We start from the raw sequence: 21,224 nt of genomic DNA on the forward strand, positions 1-21,224 counted from the left end.
CTCCCAACAACATCCTTCCAATGCAATACAGTAAGAATATTTCACTGCTGTGGAGAGAGACAACTTCCTGTAATAGCTGAAGGAAAGGTGCGTAGCATCCAGAGCCAAAATGGAAAGGCATAACAAGCTTTCAAGTTACAAATATGCTTTGTAATACAAATGCTTTGTATACATACAACATCATAGCATTCATATGCTAAGACAACAGTGTACAGACGGTGGTCAGACTGCATTTGTTCCATAAATACACTATGTCGGGGGTATGAAGCTAGAAACGGCACCTGTGTCTCTGGAGTTTATAAGGCACATCCATGTTCTAGGACAATACATGGGAAATGGGCAGAAGGATGGGGACTAGTATGGGACTTTATGCAGCCTGCAAGTTATAGGTTGCCTGCCTGGCTATAGAAAGTTTGCAGTGTCGAGCTTGACTGGGTGTCTTTCATGCACTCCTCTGACATATAGACTTATATATTTCAGAAATTAAGAAATGTACATACTTTGACAGCAGCTGCAACTGATTTAGCCTATTACAAACCAGGCTAATCTAAGCTTTTCAATATGGGTGAAGCCTCCAAAGCTATTTAAACTATTTTGTTTTCGGTCCTGAAGCTGGTTACACACATGCCAAAAGCATGTGAAGTATTCCATGTGCTCCCAGTTAAGCATGCATATAAACGGACTGTAGAGGAACAAGCTTGGATATAACAAAACGGAAAGAAATCAGTGCCTGCTTGTGTTTTAATATTTCTGCCAAACTTTCATTAGCAACACATTGAAGTTACTGGAATTAAGTTGCAGGTTGAAGTAGAATTTGCTTGAAATTTTTAAAATGGTTAGAATCGCAATATATAATCAAGAAAATAAACTGTTATTGCCACTCTCAAAGCAAGAAAGTTTTTGTCAGCTTCAAGCATCAGATGCTCAAAATATTGCAAGTCATCTCCCTAGTTTTTACATTGAACACAAGAGGTTGTGTCCAACTAAGTTCTAGTCAGAGCAGATCCATTGAAATTAATGTTAGTCATGACTCATGTCCATAAATTTCAACAAACCGAGTATGGAAAACATGGATTATGCGGGTCAGTTTGGACAAGCCCATAGAACATATTTTCCCTTCCGGTCACATCCAAGTTTTCTGTTTAATATGAAATAATTTTCAGCAGCAAATATTTTCAACTGATAATTTATGTGTACTGAGATGGGGATAATAGAGGCGGCACACAGGACAGCCGTCCTCAAAACCACAGGTTGACATGCTTTTGGGCTATTTTGTACATCTTCAAATACATGATGTGAGAAAAGAAGCCTGTGGTTTTGGCAGCCTTGCTTACAAGTGGTAGTGATCAGCGTGTGTGTGCGCACATGCACACATCTTACCACAGGTTGCTATAAACTACAAGATGCAGGAAATTATGGAAGGATAAAGACAATGTTTGACACGTGATAAATGCTACGACTTCTGCCAAAAAGGAAGATGAAATCAATTTCAGCAGCACAGAAATCCCTTAGGGAGGCCCTCCAAAATTTAGTTGCTGTGCAGTTTTCTGCTAGGAACATAGGAAGTTGCCTTAGATGGTCTGAGTCAGTATAACTCACTATTGCCTACAATGACTGGCAGTAGCTCTCCAATGAAATATGCTACTGTGGTGATGGCCACCAATTTAGAAAGCTTTTTTCCCAAAAAGGATTAGACAAATTCATAGTTAATGCTATCTGTATTACTAGTCATGCTGCCTATGCGCCACCTGCAAGATCAGAGGCATCATGCCTCTAAAAACCTGTCACTGGGGAAACAGTAGCCCAACAGGACTATTGCCTGTGGGCTCCCCATAGACATCTGGTTGACCACTGTGGGAAAGAGGTTTTTGAACCAGATAGGCCAGGGATGGAGACATCCCAAGTCTGAATGACTGCAACAAAATTACTTTATCAAGAGATACCTTGTTCCAGTAACCAGAAATTCAAGCAGGAATATCTACAAATGAGTTATGGATGTAACATTGCCTGTGCTGCCATATGGAGAATTAATATTTGCCATTACTCCTTGCACAAGCCTCAGAAAAGTATGCTTCTTCACAATTGTCAAGAAGGAATCACTAAATCACATGGGTTAGATGGGATGGGATACCTCTGCTACCTCGATATGAAGGAGCCACAAATCATAAGGTATAGGTTTTGTATGGGGTAGGAAGCTGTCTTGCATGAGTAGACAGAAAGGTATGGACACATTGCCCTCTTTTGAGCAGCAGATTGCTGTTGCTCTGCAGAAGTAACATAGTCCGAGACATCCATCCCAATTATTAATGTCCAAAGGAGGACGTGTTGATGTCTCTTGGTGCACGATACAAATTATAACTCATAATGACAGACAATAATTCAGCAGAAAGCCAGATAGGCCATATGAGTGTGGGACTTTGCACAATGTAATAACCCATCGATTGTTCATACTGATTTTTTTGTTTTTGAGGTAAGAAGGATGAATTTCTAGTAACAGACAGAAATGTATCCATGCTGCAGAATACAAGCTGTCTTTACAAGTATATAGCTTAACACTGGAGATAACGTTAAGACAAGCCCTGACGGATCAGACTAGAGGCCTATCTAGTCCAGCATTCTGTTCTCAGTGGCCAACCAGATGCCTACAGAAAGCCTAAAAGCAAGACATGAGCGCTACAGCACCCTCCCACTTGTGGTCCCTAGTAGCTGGTATTCAGAAGCATACTGACTCTAATACAGGATGACATATCTACTAGCTACTGATATCCTCCATGACTTTGTCTATAGCCTCTTTCACTGGCTGAACAGCTTTGATGCCAAGAGGGATCAAGGAGGAAGAACTAGACTGCACATGGATTTGAAAGTACTGCCGAAGTTTGACTGCAGATTTCTAGTACCCAAAATGTGAATCGTGTAATATTCTAATATACTGCTTATGCCACTATGCACATTTTCCACAAGTATTCACGTCCACAAGCCAAGATGAAGTAAACAAACTCTATGGAAAAAGTTAAAACATCCGTTGTACAGAATATACTATTAACTCTTTATTTTTTTATGATTAAGACCATTATTCACTGGAGTCCAGATGTTAAAGAAAGCGCTCCATCTTATTATACTTGGAAGCATATATCCTCTCAAAAATTACCATGTCATAAGAATGGAATGTTTCCGATGATCAAAATGGGACGAGCCTTTGCTGTGCTGTAAACTCCTTCCAAAAGCTGTTATCAAACTGGTTTGGCTTTTCCTCCCAACACTTTGTCAAATTCACGGCTTGAATAACTCAGAAATGTTGGTTCTTAAGCTCAGTTTTCTATAAGGTTCACATACTTGGGCATGCAAATGGTATCAGAAATGATCTTCTCGTTAGGAGAGCCTCTCAGAACAGCAATTTGGATTGTTCATGTCCAGGGCCTCCTTTACCTATTAGTTAGAAGGCAGCACAGCCTGATGCCCCATAGCACCCAGATATTTGAAGGATTGGAGATTTGGAAGCAAGCTGCACATGCATTACTGTAATGCGCTCTACATAGGGCTGCCCTCGAAGACAGTTCGGAAGCTTCAGCTAGTGCAGAATGCGGCAGCTAGACTATTGACGAGGACCAGTCGGTCTTCGCACATAACTCCTGTTCTGGCTCGCCTGCACTGGCTACCTATTTGCTTCCGGGCGAGATTCAAGGTGCTGGTTATGACCTATAAAGCCTTACATGGCGTGGGACCGCAATACCTGGTGGAACGCCTCTCCCACTATGAACCTACCCGTTCACTTTGTTCGTCATCTAAGGCCCTCCTCAGGGTACCAACTCATTGTGAAGCCCGGAGGGTGGTTACTAGATCTAGGGCCTTTTCTGTGGTGGCCCCCGAGTTGTGGAATAGCCTCCCCGAAGAGGTACGCCTGGCGCCTACATTATTATCTTTTCGGCGCCAGGTAAAGACTTTTTTATGCTCCCAGGCATTTTAATCATTTTAATCTTTTTAGCTTTAATCTTTCATACTAATCCTTTTTATTTTCTTACATTTTGTCTAATTGTATTTTGTTTTTGTGTTGTATATGTTTTGTGATGTTACTATTATGATGTATGTATTTTACCCTATGCTGTTTACCGCCCTGAGAGCTATTTGCTATGGGCGGTATATAAATGCAATAAAATAAACAAACAAACAAATAAATAAATAAATGCAAAAGTTGCAAAACTTCTCCTGCCTAGTGGATGGCCACAGTAGGAAACTTTATAACTTCAAGGTATTTGACATCATGAAACAGGTACACTAGTAAGGGCATCTCATATGGTGATATCAAGCAAATCAAACCATGCAGATTACTTCCATAGGGTCTGGTGGTGTAATACCAAATAATGACAGATAGCTCCATAATTTGTCATCTAAGCTCCTACGTCCAAGGTAGGAGGTTGACAGTCATGGTAAGTGGGGGAATCATGGTTTCTTCCTGATCTGGCTCCCTTACTCTGCAGCTTTTGATACCACTGAGCATCGTGACCTTCTGGAGCAACTCAAGAGGGTTGGTGGCTGGAAGCACGGTATTACAGCAACACTGGGTGGTGACCTGCACCAGCGATTTCTCTGAAGTGGGACTAAACTCACTCCTTTGTGAAGTGTGGTTGTCCCTCTCATAATAATTTGTAGACATAATTTGAAAATGTTCTGTTCATGCAGGTGTTTGGTACTTAAAGGAGAGTAGGTTTTTGGCAGCTTTGGAAATGGTTAATTTTGGAAAAATTGGAATTTTATTCTTTGTTTTCATTTCTGTATTGTCAATTCTGGGCTCCTTGGTTGGCGGGGGATAGAAATCCTATAATCATCATCTGGAGAAGAAAAGCATTCACAAAAATGTCTAATAAAATAAAAGTATTTTAAAAAAAATCTAATTTTGCATATAAAAGACTTGTTTCTAACAGAGATACTACACCTGAAAACTGTTATGCACTGGGAAAAGGATATGCTATTCTAACATTTTTACAAACAACATGTTACGTTTTCTAGGTACAGCATTGCTTTCTGATATTTAAAAGAGGTATTTAGAAAACAAAGGAAAATCCTTCAATATGAACATATCTATATTGCTTTCCCTTCTGGCTGAAACTTTCCTTTAAGAAAATGTACACAACGTTGGTTTGCACTGAAATGATTCGTTTAAGGAATGTATTTACTTTGCTTGCTGAAATATTGAACATCAGCCTTACGTACTGCTACTGTAAGCGGATCTGCATACTATTAAGGTTTCTGCCTCTGGAAATGACTGATTGGAGTCACATATATTGCCACAAGGGCTTACTTGAGAGGACAAAAACTGGACAGCTGTTAAACCTCAGGATGAATGAATCTGTCAAAAGGAAGGGAACAGCTGTATAAAGGCCCCATCTATACCAGAGGTTTATTCTGAACTTTTTAAAACTGCCAAATGCCAGTCACCCAATTAAGTGCCATGCCAAAACCTTGTTGACTCAGCAGCATAAACTACACAGAGCTCTTCTCTCTCATTAGCAAGAGGCTGAGCACAACTAGCTGCAAAAAGATCTAAGGGCTCTTTTAGCTCTGCCTGTCAATCAGCCTTATGTGGAGGAAGGACACCTTCCCACTCCGATGCAGATACAGAAGCAAAATTCCTAACTACCACTGTTTCCAATGCACCAGTGATACAATACAAAGGGCAAGAGAGGTCTCCTTGAAAATCAGGAAAGATTCTGATGGGGTTGCCATTTCTGCTTCTTTCTACTCTTCTGTGTGTACTCTTTGTTTACTCTTACCCAGCACTGTTAAAGAAAAGTGTAGAACTCACAACTGAAAAGAGTTGCTACTCATCAAATAACACTGTTTTAAGTGTGGAGAATTATTAATTGTGCCTCTTCTCTCCACCCTGCCCCAATACCTTCAAATCTGCAGCTTCATTTTATTTTCATTAAAAAATTTATATTCTGCTTTTTGAGAAAATCCCTCCACAAAGCAGCTTACAATCGCCAATTGGTGTCAGCTGCCACTGCATCAGTTTCAAGAAAAAGTATGCCTGCTTACTTTATACTCTTTTTGAAAATAATTTTCAAAACAGTAAAGCTTAATGCCGTAATTTCAATTTGTTGGCGACTAGGCACTGAAACCTTCTTCTAGTATTTTTTTCCTGTCCTGAAAAAATACTTAGAAACATAAAATGTGCATAAAATATTAGTGAAGTTAGAATTGCTCCCAATTCTCTCTTAACACACCTCCTTTCTGGCAAGTAACAAAGCTGAACAAGGATGTGTTTAGACTTCTTGTGAGTTTAAAGAACTGTAAGATCCATTAACTCCTTTTGTCAGCTATATATTGTGAAACTGTAATTTAAGAAAGTTTTTGTAAAGCACTATATGGTTTTCTTTTTTAAAATATCAAACCACTGCCCTAATCCACAAACTCTGAAGGAGTGTACCTGCCTACAACAATGAGCCATTCCTGCAATGCAGATGTAAAGTTACAGTTTATAAATTGCTCTGTTGCGGGTATTCACACTCCATCCTACACACTTTTTAAAGGGTTTGCTGGGGCAAAGGACCAGACCATTATTTAAATTAAATGAAGATCTTTCTGTAAAACAGGCGACTGTATTTTGATTTGGACATTTCCATCAATGCCAATATATCTCAAGCTGGACTGCAACATCTAGGCTTCCTCTTAATTCTTCTGCTTTAAGTCACAGAGAACACAGAATTATAATGATGCATGTGTATACAAGACTGCATTTATGCTAACTGCCAGAAGCAAAATATCCAGTGCAAAGCTCCATATGAAGATAGAGATGTATGCTCATGCAGGAGGCGGCTCTAATTATGTCAATGTTCAGTGTACACATGGAACTATCCACAGATATTAAAAGCTCTTGTGCACAGAAGTTCCACATCTGCATGAAGATTTATCACGACTGGCTGATGTTTACACTGACCACACATCACAAGAGAGCCAACTAGAACCAGCACTGAGGGACTCGTTATTACAGAATTTTGAAGATGGGTCAGAGTGCACCCACCCAATACAAGTGGTTTTTTTTCTTCTCTCTGAGATGATGCCTTAGATTCTTATGCAAATTCAGGAACACAGCAAAAGAAATAATATTACCACATTAATCACACGTCTGGATTTTATGACCAATCTATTGAAGAATACATTTATTTAAATAAATGTGCTGGGGGAAGGTTTCAGGTCTAGTATGAATCAGGTTCTAATATATTATTCATTACATACAAAGCAGGGGGTGTCAGTTCACAATTTTGTTCCACAAAGACAATCTTTTAGAAATAAGTTTGCTTTGTTTGAAAGTACAGTTGTTCCTTTCAGGCTACACGTTTTAAAACACTCATTCAAGCAGATTCTTTTTTCTTTTCCACCCTAGGCTTCTGAATTTTACACTTCAGTCCAAAATCAACAGTGTTTCCATCCAAGAGGTCATTGGCTCTCTTCATTTTGGTGGTCACTTGGAACTGTTACAGCCATCTCTATCTCTGTCTTTAATACAAAGAAACGTCTCCAAATGTATTTGACAGAAGACCAACTACTATACAAACACAAAAAATGTTAATAGGATATACAGAGCAAATAGCTTAGAATCCAAAACAAACTACAACTACACACATAGCATCACACGTGCCATATCCTGCTTTGTGGATGTAGACCTAAACACACATACAGCACCCACAAAACAATGTTGGCCATTGAACTGTGAAATTAAACTAAACCAAGTATTAGAAAAATAAAGGCAAATATTATCTTTGTGGTCGCCAATAAAACCAACATGGATTTTCCAATGGAAATAAACCTCACTTTCTCACTGTCATTGTGGTAGGCATCTTCACGAGTGCAAAAGTAGGATTTATAGATTGTAAGGGTACTAGTGACTAAGTTTTATTTTGAACAATCAGTACAAAAGTTAACCACTTGCAAGGAAGATGATATGCAGGAGTTACTACGCATGGGAGATCTGTTTGGAACCAAGAACCCTACTACGTACTGTCAAGTAAAAGGCTGCTGCTGATTTGCTCATTACTCCAGTGACCTATCACCTACACTACCTCCTTATATAGCCTTCTGCTTATGATTCAACTTGCTGGATTATGACCTATGAAGCTTTAACTTCGTGGAACTAACAGACAGACAAGACTGGATCCTCCTTTATGCCTTATCACTATCTTTACAATAGATAAGAAGGCCTTCAATGTTCTAAATCAAGTTTCCAATAAAAGCCCACAGGATGCATGTATACCTTATAAAAAAAAAGAGATAGGCCAGTATCAGCCAGGATTCAAGTTACTGCAAGATTAATACTGTATGAATAGGTTCTTGAACTCCTGCCCCACCCAGCACTTTTGAAGTAATGGATGAGCCTGTTGTTGTTGGATCCAAGCCATTACATATAAAGATCTCTCTCCCTCTCCCTCACACATTTATACACATAGCTGATAAAGGATGTGCTGCTGAGAAAACGTAAAATGCCCAAATGTGAGATGTTAAACATTTGCAAGAGATAGAAAAAGAGTTTCCTTTTTCATGAATCTTACTGTTTGAAAATTTTACCATTTTAGTTATTTTTGTTCTAATTTCTGAACCTGCATGCCATGAGCTGGACGCCTAAGCGGACTCCTAAGCACACACCAAAGCACTTTCCACCATCTTATCCTTTCTGACACTGTAGATGAAAATGCTGAATAGTTTTCATTACTAAAAATATATACAGAACCGACTTAGACACATTCCACACCAAGTGAGCACAGAATAACAATGCTGCAGAAAGATTCTTTCTGTAACTAGATACAGTCCTACATGATTCCCCCCCCCCCTCATAACTAAGAACCAATGAATAATGGTTAGCGGAAAATGTGGATGAAATTGAGCACACATTCCTTCAAACAACGCAAAACACACCAGAAGAAGCTCCAGAAAAAGGAGTATGGAGCTGTTTTGGTCTGTTAAAATGTAAATGTTATAACTCTCAACAAATAGGTATAGAAAATTTGCCTTAACTAGATAAAATATGATATATCACATTATTGTACAAACAAGTACTACAGCCCCTGTAAATCCCAAAATAACCTCAGAATCACTGAGATTACTCCAGTTTTTGCTAAATCCAGTTTGTAACCAATTAATCCTGGCAGGACTGTGTAAAATGTAAAAGTGAGATCTGGAAGAAGATGAAGACGAAGAAAAAGAAGGCAGCAAGGGTTCCTTCTAATACACATTTAGGACTATTAGTGGCTTCTTTTTATTCATTATATTTTTTTATCTTGCCCTTCGTCCCAAAGGAGCCCAGGGCAGAAAGCAGCAAAACAGCAAACATATCACAATTAACTTTTTAAACAAAAACAACATCAAAATATCCTCACAGCTAAATAATTTCAAGGTTGCCTGGGTGAACAGGAATGTTTTAAAATTCCACCTAAATGTTAATAATGGGGGAAATAGACAGATCACCCGGGGGGGGGGATTCCATAAATGGGGAACCACTACTGAAAAGGCTCTGTTGTGGGTCGGTGCTAGCCGGGCAGCACCTAGAGGTTGCACCACTAACATGGCCTCCACTGCCGATTGTAAGGCTGTGATAGTCGATAATGGGGCTTCTAGGAACTTGGATCCCAAGCTGTTTAAGGCTTTATAAGCTAAGACTAACACCTCAAATTGACCCCAGAATCTCACTGATGGCCAGAGTTGTGCTTTCAGGACTGGTGACACATAGTCCCATTTGGCTACTTCACTCTCCAACCTGGCAGCCACATTCTGCACTAGCTCCTGGACAGTCTTGAAGGACAGTGCAACACAGTGTCTGTTGCAGTAGTAATGATGGGGAGATCACTACAGCATGAACTATTGAAGGGAGACTATCCTGGTCAAAGAATGGCTGTAATTGGCAAACCAGCTTAACTTGGACATAAACACTCCTAATCACAGAGGCCACCTCCAGTGACCAAACTCGACTCCAGTGACCGACTGTATTCCCAGACTATGAACCTGGTCCTTCAGGGGGAGTGCAACTGCTCTCCGAGCAGGTTGTCCACCGAATTAATGGACTTGAAAACTAGGCACCTACAGAACTTCTATCTTATCAGGATTCAGCTTCTGGCTATTGGCCCCCATCTAGCCCATCTCTACTTCCCAGCACAGGTCCAACACCTTCACAGCTTCTCCCGATTCAGATGGAATGGAGAAACAGAGTTGTGTGCAATCAGCATAGTGATGACAGCTTCCAATCATTTCATATAAATGTTGAACAGCAGAGGCAGGTCCCCAGAGCCCAAAAGTCATGTTCACTAGTGCTTCTGATAATGATCCTGCAGGTAGAAGCTGAACTACTGTAATACAGTGCCTCCAACTCTCAACACAGAGTTGTTCCAGGATACCATGGTGAATGGTGTCAAAACCACTGAGAGATCAAGGAGAAACAACAGGGTTTGCTCCCCACCCCCTCATAAAGGTTATCAGTCAGGGTGGCCAAGGCTGTTTTGGTGCTAAACCAGATGTGAAACCACACTGCAGGGTCTAGATCAGCCTTTCCCAACCAGTGTGCCTCCAGATGTTGTTGGACTACAACTCCCATCTTTCTGGCCATTGGCAATGCTAGCTGAGGCTGATGGGAGTTGTGGTCCAACAACATCTGGAGGCACACTGGTTAGGAAAGGCTGGTCTAGATAATCTGCTTCTTCTAGGCACATCTGCAGTTCTCTGCAGCCACCACCTTCTTGATCACCTTACAGACTGGGAGGTAGTTTTCTAAAATCTCAGGGTCCAGGGACAGCCTCTTCAGGATGTTCCACACCAGCAGACTTAATTCCCATATTACAGTGAGGCGTTACCCACTCCTTGGACTCAATCAACCACGATGGGCTGGGATTGAAAGGGTTTACAGCTAGCGTCATGAGTGCAAGAGTCCTGTTAACGTGCTATGGTGCAGCAACTGAAACTGATTTCACAGGCTGTAACAAGATGACTCCAATGAACTGTGGCATTAATTTCAGCACAGATTGATGTGATTTTGCCCTTAGTTCAGGCAAATGTGCATCGACAGTTGTGCTACCTGCGTTTTAGCCATTGGTTGGCCTACTTCATTTCCTGGAGCTCCTCAGAAAATGAAGGATCCTATACTCCATGTGGCCAGAAAAGGCAGTTAAGAGCGATTGTGCGGATGTCCCTCTCCATCTCACAGCAAAACTAGGGCCTCAACAAGAGCACCAGCCATGCCGCCTAGAAAATCCCCTAGAGCATTCAGGAATTTGTGAGATTCAACCAGTCTGCAGGCGCTGACCCCCATCCCTGCAGGGAGGGTCAATCACTTAGCCAATTCAAGCTTCACGAGGAAGTGATCTGCCCATGACAAGGTGATAGTCACCCACCACCACCATGAATCCCTCTCTGTAGCAAAGACCAGATCAAGGGTATGAGCTGCAGCATGCGTTGGGCACGCAGTATATTGAGCCAGTCCCATGGTTGTCATGGTGGCCATGAAGTCCTAAGTCAGTCAGACAAAACTGAATTAGTGAGGACATTGATTGACTAATGTCCTGGTGTTCTCCAACACCACATATGAAACCACCACAGCCAGAGAGACGGTTGGGCAGCAGGGTGGGCTGTGCCCTGCCTCTGCAACCAGGACAAACATCCACATCCAGATGCCCAATGGATCAATGTCCTGGTGGGAATGATGGAACTTCCCTTCTCACATTGTACCGAATGTCTGTTTATAAACTGAGCAAAACTAGGTGTGACATAGGAGGATCTATTCCTTATAAAATAGGGATGAGGATGGCAATTTAAGTGCAGGGTGAGAGTGTACAGCTGCCCATGCTTTTCTGCTTGAAACTGCTCTTTATAAAGATGTTTTTCTCCTGGTGAGGGTTATTTTCAGTCTTGAGCCCCTTTGGAAGATAAATAAACAGTTTGCACTCCCCTTTGGCCTGTCCATGATGTGCTCTAAAATCACCTGCCATTTCACTTTGGCAATTTTCTCTCCTTTCTAGGTCCTTCTCCCCAAAACATGTCCAGCAGCACCTAGTGACTCCCAAAGTCACGATCATCAAAGCTTCACCTCGTCTCCTTTCCAAGCTCCATGAAATAAGGGAGTAAAATGTAAGTGTTATATACAATATTAATTGAAGAGGATGTGGATAAGAGCCATTAAGAAATATAACTTCCTTCCAGGTTATATTTAAATACCTTTCTTCTGTAAATCACACTTTGGTTTAATTGCACTGTATATTAGTGGCTGTATACTGTAGCCAGCATGGATTTTTTGCATTCCACAATGTTAAATTGAAAAGAGCCCCCATGCCATTCTGCTACTTCCCATAAGCTCATTTCAAAACAAAACCTTACAAAACTTTCTAAAATCTCAGGGTCCAGGGGCAGCCCCTTCAGCCTCCTCCCTCTTCCCCCTTCCTTTACTAGGAAGACCAATCCAAATTGTGTTTGCATTTTTACAAATATGTAGGGCAGTACATTATCTCAGACAGGAGGTCAGGTCTCCTGCTCCCCTGGTGCATTCACTATAGCCAATTCCCCTGCTTTTAAAAGTTTGATAGAAATATCTGTTGGCTATAGGTACGTTCTTAAACTGCAAGGTTGTTTTTTTTGCCTATTAGTGAATTATTATCTAGAAAGGTCATGATATGGTTATGTGTTTTAAACAATGCCCAAAGTATGGAGAGTTTACACTGGGCTTCATCTTACAGCTGCAGCTTCAGCAAACCAGCTAAATTTAAGGTTGCCTACAGTATCAAACTCAGATTCCAACCCCAGCTCAGCTGTTAAGTCCCTTCGAGGGCCTTCGACAAATATACAATCTCAGTCTAAACTATTTCAGAGGATCATTATGAGACTCAAGATCCTCTACCAACTCCTTGGATGAAGGGAGGGATACAAATTTAATAAATGCTCCATACCCTGGGGTTCAGCAAGTGGTCTGGAAATTCAGTATGTTAACTGCAAGGCTATGTTCTGCTTACATGTCCAAATACAGGAATACCCCGTATTAACGTACGCAATGGGTCCAGAGCGAGTACGTAAACCGAAAATGTACTTAAAGTGAAGCACTACCTTTTTTCACTTATCGATGCATATACTGCACTGCAATCGTCATATACGGGCATAACTGATGTCAATAACGCATTTATAACTAAAATAAACACAGTAGGCCTTATTTTAAGAAAAAGTTTGTAGTTGGAAACTGATCGGGCGGTGGCGTCATGCCGTTAAGTGTCCGTTCTTGCGAAGCAAGCAAACGCAAACAGGGGAATGGTGCTACTGTAAATTTGTCCGTACTCGCGAGTGTCCGTAAAGTGAAGGTCCATATAGCGAGATATTCCTGTACATGCTGCTTTCTGGATGGGCAACAGGCTATTGTCAAGTATAATGGAATCTACAACTGAAGCTATGCAGGACTACCACTACTGATTTCTTATTTTTTCCATCAGTGAACTTAATTTGAATCTATGAGTCTTACTCTGAGTAGACCCAATTAAATGAATGAACCTAAGTTAGTCATGTCCATTAAGATCTATTCTGAGTAGGACTAGCGCTGAATACCACCTCATGGATGGTGTGTCTCACCTGCAGAATTTGATAATCTACCCGTTACAAAGTTGTAAGGAATTTGGTAGCGATGTCTGGACAGCAAAGATAGTGCAGTAACAAAACAGGGAATTTAGCCTTATTGAGTTCAACCGTCATTTTATGAATTCGAATGAAGTTTTCATGTATACTCACATAATCGTATCATAATTATGCTGCCCTGGGCTCCTTCTGATAGGAAGGGCTGGATGCAAATTTAATAAATAAAAATAAAATAAATAAATAAATATATGAATTTTAAAACGGTAGTTTAACACGAATTATTTCTAAACAATTATATTCCAGATATACTACCTCAAGATGGCCGGGGGAGGAGAGAAATGCAAAAGAAAGTCCACAATAACTTACCGCCCAGGTTTTGGTCAGCCTGAAAATAGGTGCACTTTGCAGAGCTGATACCACAGACATGAGGGAATGAAGGTTGTTCAGTTCTAGAAGTTTCTGAGAGGGAAAAGAAAGACAGGCCAAAAAGGTCAGTTTTCCATACAGGGTTAGTATATCCTAGCCCACTCAACAGTATATTCCAAGAGTCCCCTCTTTATAATTTAAAATATAAATACTCAGAAAGATTTGAATGCCTTGTTGTGATGCAAAATGTAAAGACCAGATGCAAAGAGATAGATTGCATTGCTACTTAGTGTTAACTTTAAATGCTTACAGCGCAAGTAAGTGAAAACTAAATTACAAAATGCAGCTTCCACAGCAGTCAGTCGTCACTTTTGTGGCTAATCAGTGAACAATAATGAAATGTACAATTCAGAAATATTATTTATTTATTATTTTATTTATATCCCGCCCTTCCTCCCAGCAGGAGCCCAAAACATTGTCATGAAGGCATGAGGTCAATAGGTTTGCACACTCCCTTCAAAGTGGGCAGGGTGTGCTTGATAAACAGAATGGAGTCATAAAGGTATGCCCTCTACATGGGGCGGCTCTTGTGCTGCCTTACAAAACATCTAGTCTCTTTTCTGAAAGTCTTTGCCCTGTCCACATCAAAAGGTTTTGTGTGTGAGACAGAACACAGATCAGCAAATATTCCGATTCAGATGATGAGACATGAATGGTGCATCTTAACATGACACAATAGATCAAAGTTACTCCTGGACTAGCTAATGACAAACATATCTCCTAACATGGAGGGATCTTACCCCCCCCCCACCGTTGAAGTCATACATGTTTTTCTCTTCTTTGTGGTAAAGCAAACAAACTAGACTTTGGATACTACTGCTGTGTTGGGGAACTACTTGTACTGACTCACTCCAGGGCAACTTAGATCGTTTGCCAAAAGGTTGTTATCACGACAAATGTAAACAGGAACTGCCGTTTCAATTGCTTAGGGGGAACCATTTCTACAGATTGAGAACTTCCTCACATAGTTGTGAAAAATCTTACTTTGTGAATGCGAGGAGTCTGGGGACCAAGCAGAGGCCTTTACCAACCTGTTGGGTATTGCATTCTTAGGAACACCACCCGCTAATTTAAAGGGAAAAAAACCCCATACAAACGACAACTTCTTGCCACCACTCAAAATGGGACTTCATACTTTCCTTTTACCTCTCTAGTGTTTTGACCTGCCTCTATTTCCCTTCAGAGATTTAGTTCACCCCAAACAAATTAACAAATCAGTATGCAAAGTACTGCAGTATATGCAGCAGCACTTAAGCACACTGGTAGGTACAGAAAGTACACATTTTCTTTTTCAACAACAAAAGAGAGGCAAAGATATTCTGAGAAAGATTTATTTTAAAGAAACGAACTTACCTTTGCTATTTTCACAAAATGGCTCAATATTTCTGCCCTTATTTTTAAGGTCTGTGCTGTTAAAATTTCTCGTACAACCCAGAAACTGACCTACAAAAATAAATATATCGATTTTAAATGAAAGAATAAGGCAAGCTTCATTGGATTAAATCTAGCGCTACTTATGAATTTAAGAGACTAGTTTAAATGTGAGAAGCGGGCAACTGCGCAAAACACTGCGCGTACAAATAACAATACTCGTATGTCAGAACGATGGAGGGATGTACATCCTTTGATACAGAGGAAGAAGAGAAGTTTCAACACAACTGCTATCCCAACCTCAGCAGGAGGCAGAAGCAGCTGACTAACCCCACTACAAGGTATTTCATGCAGGTATCTTCAGGCCATGTAAGCCCATTTCCCCCCACGTGGTGGTTTGGTTTCCTGCCCAAACCTTTGTGATGGGAAAATGGCATTGCTCTGCAGAACAAGACAATGCAATTCTCCATCAAATATACCCCTGTGGAGCTGCTGTAAGAAGCCATGCCTGTTCAAGTCTCAACAGCAACCTGAATGCATCATAGCGATTACACAAATGCAGACAATTGGAGATATGCAGTTGTCTCTATCTGCTTCTTTTCCAAACTGGTTCAGCTTTGGATTACAAAAGGATTCTGTACATTTTCTTGGTATTTTGTGGAACCTAGTAACTTTGTTGCTCAAACTTGAGCAGAAAAATCAAATATTTTTATTAGGAAAAATAAACAAGCCATGACATCAATTATTTTGTTTTCAGTATTTCCAAAATAATTTCTGGAAGAGCAAAAGGAAAAAAAAAGAATATTTATGTTGCTGAACACCCCAAAAAACACCACAGTCATCTAAACAAAAAATGTAAAAACAGATAAAACTATTCCAAAATAATAATGATAATAATCAGATATTGCCCATGAATAAGCTCATACTTCTGGGACAGACTGTAAAAATAAAAAAGTTTTTAGCATTTGATGAAATGTGTACAATGGATTGTAGCCAATGTTGGCCCTACTCAGAGTAAACCCAATGAAATTGATGCACATGACTAACTTAGATCAGTGGGTCTACTCTGAGTAGAACTTAGTTGGATACATTCCAAAGTTGGGTGCTTCCTGTCTAACTTCAATGGGCAGTATGTTCCACAGGGCAGGCGTCACTGTGCTGAAAGACCTAGTCTAAACTGCCATGCCACAAACGTTTGACACATGTGGCAACACAAGGAGCACACTCTCCCCACCCCCAGATAACCACAGTGAGCAGGCAGGTAAATAGTCAATCCCACAGATATCCTAGTCCTTAGTCATTTAGAGCTCTGTACACTAACAGTCAACCTGAAATTTGGGCAGGCAGCATATTCACAGCCAGTGCAGCTCCCTCAGGATTGATGTTATGTGTTGACACAAGTCAAACTTGGCCACAAGAATGCCGCCACATTCTGCACTAGTTGCAGCTTCCAGACCAAATGTTGGGAGAGCCCCATAGTCCAACGGGAAGGTTACTAATGCATGGATCACCATAGCTAAATTATCCCTGACCGGGAACAGCCATAGTGGGTAGAAAGCACTTCTAGCCACCAAGGCCACTTGAGCCTCCAGTAACAATGATGGATCAAGGAATACTCCCAGACTATCTACCTGTTCCTTCAGAGGGAGTGCGACCCCATCCAGGACAGGTACCTGATCTATATCTCAGACAGATGTTTCCAACAATTAACACTTCCTCTCTAGGAAACTAGATGCAAGTTTAATTTCTTCAGCATTAATCCATTAAATACAGGTGTTACGAAATTCAGATACTGCAAGTATCCCACTGTACAGAACAGTTACAAATCCAACCTGTATTGATTCCTGGAAGTATTTGTTAACTTTAATTAGAATCATTACCTGATTAAACCTCCTTGTAAAGGCAACAACATTAGGGGCAAGGATGTGTTTTTCTTTCTTATTCCATCCACAACTTGCTAGTTCCTAGAAAATACAACACAACATTGTTTTTTAAGGGGAAAAAATCTTTCAGAGCACCTTTTTCAAACATGAAGTAAAACTGTCAATAAAGAACACACACTAGTGAAGAAGCAAACTTTTAAAATTCCAGATGGGCAAAACTGGAAAACTACAGCATCCACTGAAGTCTAGGGCCCATCTGTACCTAACCTCAAAATCCATATTTATCTTATTTTGGTTGGTGGCCTTGAGATCCATACCATGTCCTGTGGAAGCTTTTTTTAAAAAAGTCTGTGATCATATTAATCAGACCAACTTGGGTTCCTAGTGACCAAGGCATAGGCAAAAGAAGAAATTCTGCATACTTAGAAGGGGGCAGGCATGCAGCCAGACTTGGGGCTCTCTTTTATTGCAACATTGGGGCAGAAATGAATGGAGAAGAAACATTGCAACGATGTCTCACTTTCCAGGCCAAGGGATAGGATACCCCTAAGCTTCCCCATCTTCAGGATAGAACACAACAGTGCCCCCCTCTTTAGGGTGGGAGCGGAAAGTCCATTGGAAATGCGTTGGTTGGTTTTTCTAATAACTTTAAAAAATAAAAGTGAATTTCCCTTTCTCTATATAAACTCAATCCTATTTATTCAAAAATTACTAGAAATTGTGATCTTTCTAGTGGAAACCATGCAAACCCTATTCTACAACCACCCATTTTGTTTAAGAGTAGCATCTCATGATCAAATGAGGGCTTATTTGTTACTGAACAAAGCTAGTGAACACCCAGCATATGAACACATAAAAAACATTTAAACTGGTAATGGGAATAGTTTGTCTACCAATTTAGACAAAATTATCCCAGAGTTTTACATACTATTTTAGAATAGCCAAACACGTTCCTGGTTTTCCCACACTTTAATTACTTTTTTTTAATAGCAACAAATACATTAGGATAAGACTATGCAGTCAGCTGCACACGGAGTGGTGTGCCATACAGGCAAAACATTCAATTAGTCTAATGAGATTTGCTGGGATTTGGATAGATTAAAAGCACGCCAGATTAAGAGTGGGCAGCATATGTAAAGCCCACTATAATTAATTTTCACTGGATAAAACTTGCAACAGCTGTTGTTTAGCAGAAAGTATTTTAATAAAAATAAATTTCTGTATAACTAGAAAGTATCCGCAAACGTTATCTTCAAAGTTTCAAAAGCACCTACTATCCTTAACTGCAGATGAAAAAACGCCACCGAAGTTTTATTTGACTTGGGGGCTTTATTACAGTACTGTTAGTGCAATTAATGTCTTTATTCAAACTCTGTGGTATGAAAATGCTTTTACCCATCACTACCCTCAAGGCAACAGTTCTCCTTTATAATGTTGCCAGATTCTCCCCAAGGTGGAAAGATACTCAGAGATACAGGACAGCAATTTTTGTATTGATCACTTCTGGATTCCTATTACTGAATTTTCAGTGTAGCTGGGAATGTTGTTACCAGCCATATAAATGTGCTTAAATGCTGCCAACATAGTACAATGGCCACTACACATAAAATATTGTCTTATTCCAAAACTATTGCCAGAGCTTGGAAAGTTACTTTTTTGAACTACAACTCCCATCAGCCCCAGCCAGCATGGCCACTGGATTGGGCTGATGGGAGTTGTAGTTCAAAAAAAGTAACTTTTCCAAGCTCTGACTATTGCACTCATTTTGAGTCCTCAGCTAACATACTCCCTGGTCCGTCAATCATCGATCGATAGCTCAGGAAAGGGCAATACTCTAGCATGCTAATGGCATATGTGCTGTACGCACACTAGGAGCCTCTTTGTCTACTCATTTCTTTTTAAATGCCTAAAAGCCCCACAGGGTTCACGATTCACAATGATTCATGATCCATGATCATTGGCTACTCTGATCTATAGCTTTCTCCCACAAAATCTTTTCCTGGCTATTCTGCATCATCTGAGGAAGTTGGAGACAGCTAATACTATAGCATCCAGCTCATGTCTGCCTACGTTCATTTCCCAGTTGACGAGAGCTAGCCAGGATCTTCCAAAAGGATGGCTCTATACAGAGCTGAGCGGCTGGAACATTTTCCTAGTTCCATCTTAACACAAAGCTCTGGAGACAGTGTGTCTTGTTGTGCAGCCACAAACAAAACATTTCAGATGCAATTGATTGGTTTTGTTTCAAATTTAAATTTATTTAAATTGAATATATGCATACCCACGAATTATGCACAAAAATAGAATAATCCAAAAGAAAAAAAGGAACTTTGTTTTTGCCAAGGGAAAAAATGATCATTTCACATTACTCCTTGATGCTCCAAATACATTCTACAGCTTGTCTCTCAATTGCTAGCTCAAGTTACTATAAATTGATATAGCTTTTATATCCAGATTTAACCAACTGTATATATAGCATCCTGCAAATGAGTTAACCAGATTATCCACTCTGTCACTCTTTTTCTTTTAATAACCACAGAGTTTCAAACAAGTCTGTTATTCAGGTTTCCCCAACATCAGCTCTGTGCTGTAGAGGCTATGCAGCGCAAGACAGGGAGTCCACCAGAGCATTAGATGTCTGCCTCCAAAGAATTCTATAGGCATGTGATAAAATGTCCTGTAGGGATCCAAAGGCCCATATGTGCTGTGAACAGCAGGAAAAGTACTTCATCTCCACCCACGCTTCTCTGAGCAAGTTTCCAACATGTATTTGCCTTTCATAACGGTGCCAGTTCACACCTTTCAAGACTCGTGTCTCCCCCATGTGATAAACAGATGTCTGGTGGTCTGAGAGCCTGGAAAGTACTTGTTCACGTGGCACAATTCTGCTATCTGTGACAGCAGAATTGAAATTAGACTGAAGGGGTGGGTTACAAAAATAGTAAAAACAGGCCTGTAGATATCAGCACTTAGCATTCCAATACGTAGTCTGAAAAATAAACATGTTTGTGTCTCAAAAATACATTTGAAAGTTTATGTTTTCATTGTTTACCAACAGATTTTACCAGAATAAATCTTCTACAACACACACCTTCCCCCACTAATATTTGGCTACATGGCATCAGCATTATGCTGTACAGGAAGAGAACTTTCCCAGTACATGTGTCCCATTAACTTCAAATATTTTTTCAGCAAGACGTTTTCCCAACCTCTTCTGACTGTGATTATATACACATTTTATATATTTATGTGTGTGTACACATACCCACATCAAATGTGTATAGATACTATGTCATCAGAAAGAAAGCAAAATAGCAAAAATTGTTCTGAAATATGAGCAAGATCAAATGTTTTCTAAAACATATCTTTGGAAACAGTGTTGTATCCAACAAAATCATGGAGTGCGAGAAACGACGTCCACAAATGCAATAGAACTTCACCCCTCCTCTCCTTGTGCACCTCCCAAATTTGCTATGGCTTTCCCCCCAACCCTCTGGAGAGGATTTGGGGGGAATGGGGGTGTGTGGGAAAGGGGGGGAAGTTTGGCTGTGTTCGTGGAAGTTATTTCGCACATGCAATTATTTAGTGGATACATCCCAGAAAGATCTCACAGATGTATTATCAAAATTCTGACACACTGACCAGGCATATCATACATCCAAATTATGATGGCCAGAGAAGAAGTGTCAATATACCATCTATGCATAAACCCATTATTCTAGTTATGCCAGTAAGCAATAGTATTTTGATGTTTATCCTCCTTTATCCTGAATGTTTAGGAGTGGTTTATATAGTTTAGGGCCTATATGAAAATAAAATACAGCAATAGTTATAAATGTTTAAAATACTTAAAATACTTGACCTTGAGCACCTCTGTGCGCGCGCACAGACACTCACACATATATCCTGCATTATAAATCACTGCTACATGATCTACAAGTTGCAAGCGCACTTGGAGGA

General features: G+C 40.2%; 1 protein-coding gene across 7 annotated transcripts in view; it reads right to left on the reverse strand.

Annotated features, from left to right (window-relative positions):
- Positions 1–21,224, reverse strand: part of RALGPS1 (Ral GEF with PH domain and SH3 binding motif 1) — a 226,143-nt gene that overhangs the window by 152,176 nt on the left and 52,743 nt on the right. For all 7 annotated transcript variants that reach the window (XM_061603531.1, XM_061603536.1, XM_061603535.1 and 4 more), the window contains exons 6-8: positions 17,262–17,345; positions 15,364–15,453; positions 13,951–14,043 (exon numbers count right to left, since the gene is read on the reverse strand). In XM_061603531.1, the coding sequence (XP_061459515.1) occupies positions 13,951–14,043; positions 15,364–15,453; positions 17,262–17,345 (267 nt within the window). The remainder of the gene's footprint in view (positions 1–13,950; positions 14,044–15,363; positions 15,454–17,261; positions 17,346–21,224) is intronic.

This window comes from Rhineura floridana, chromosome 20 (assembly GCF_030035675.1).
Source record: "Rhineura floridana isolate rRhiFlo1 chromosome 20, rRhiFlo1.hap2, whole genome shotgun sequence".
Taxonomy (NCBI): domain Eukaryota; kingdom Metazoa; phylum Chordata; class Lepidosauria; order Squamata; family Rhineuridae; genus Rhineura; species Rhineura floridana.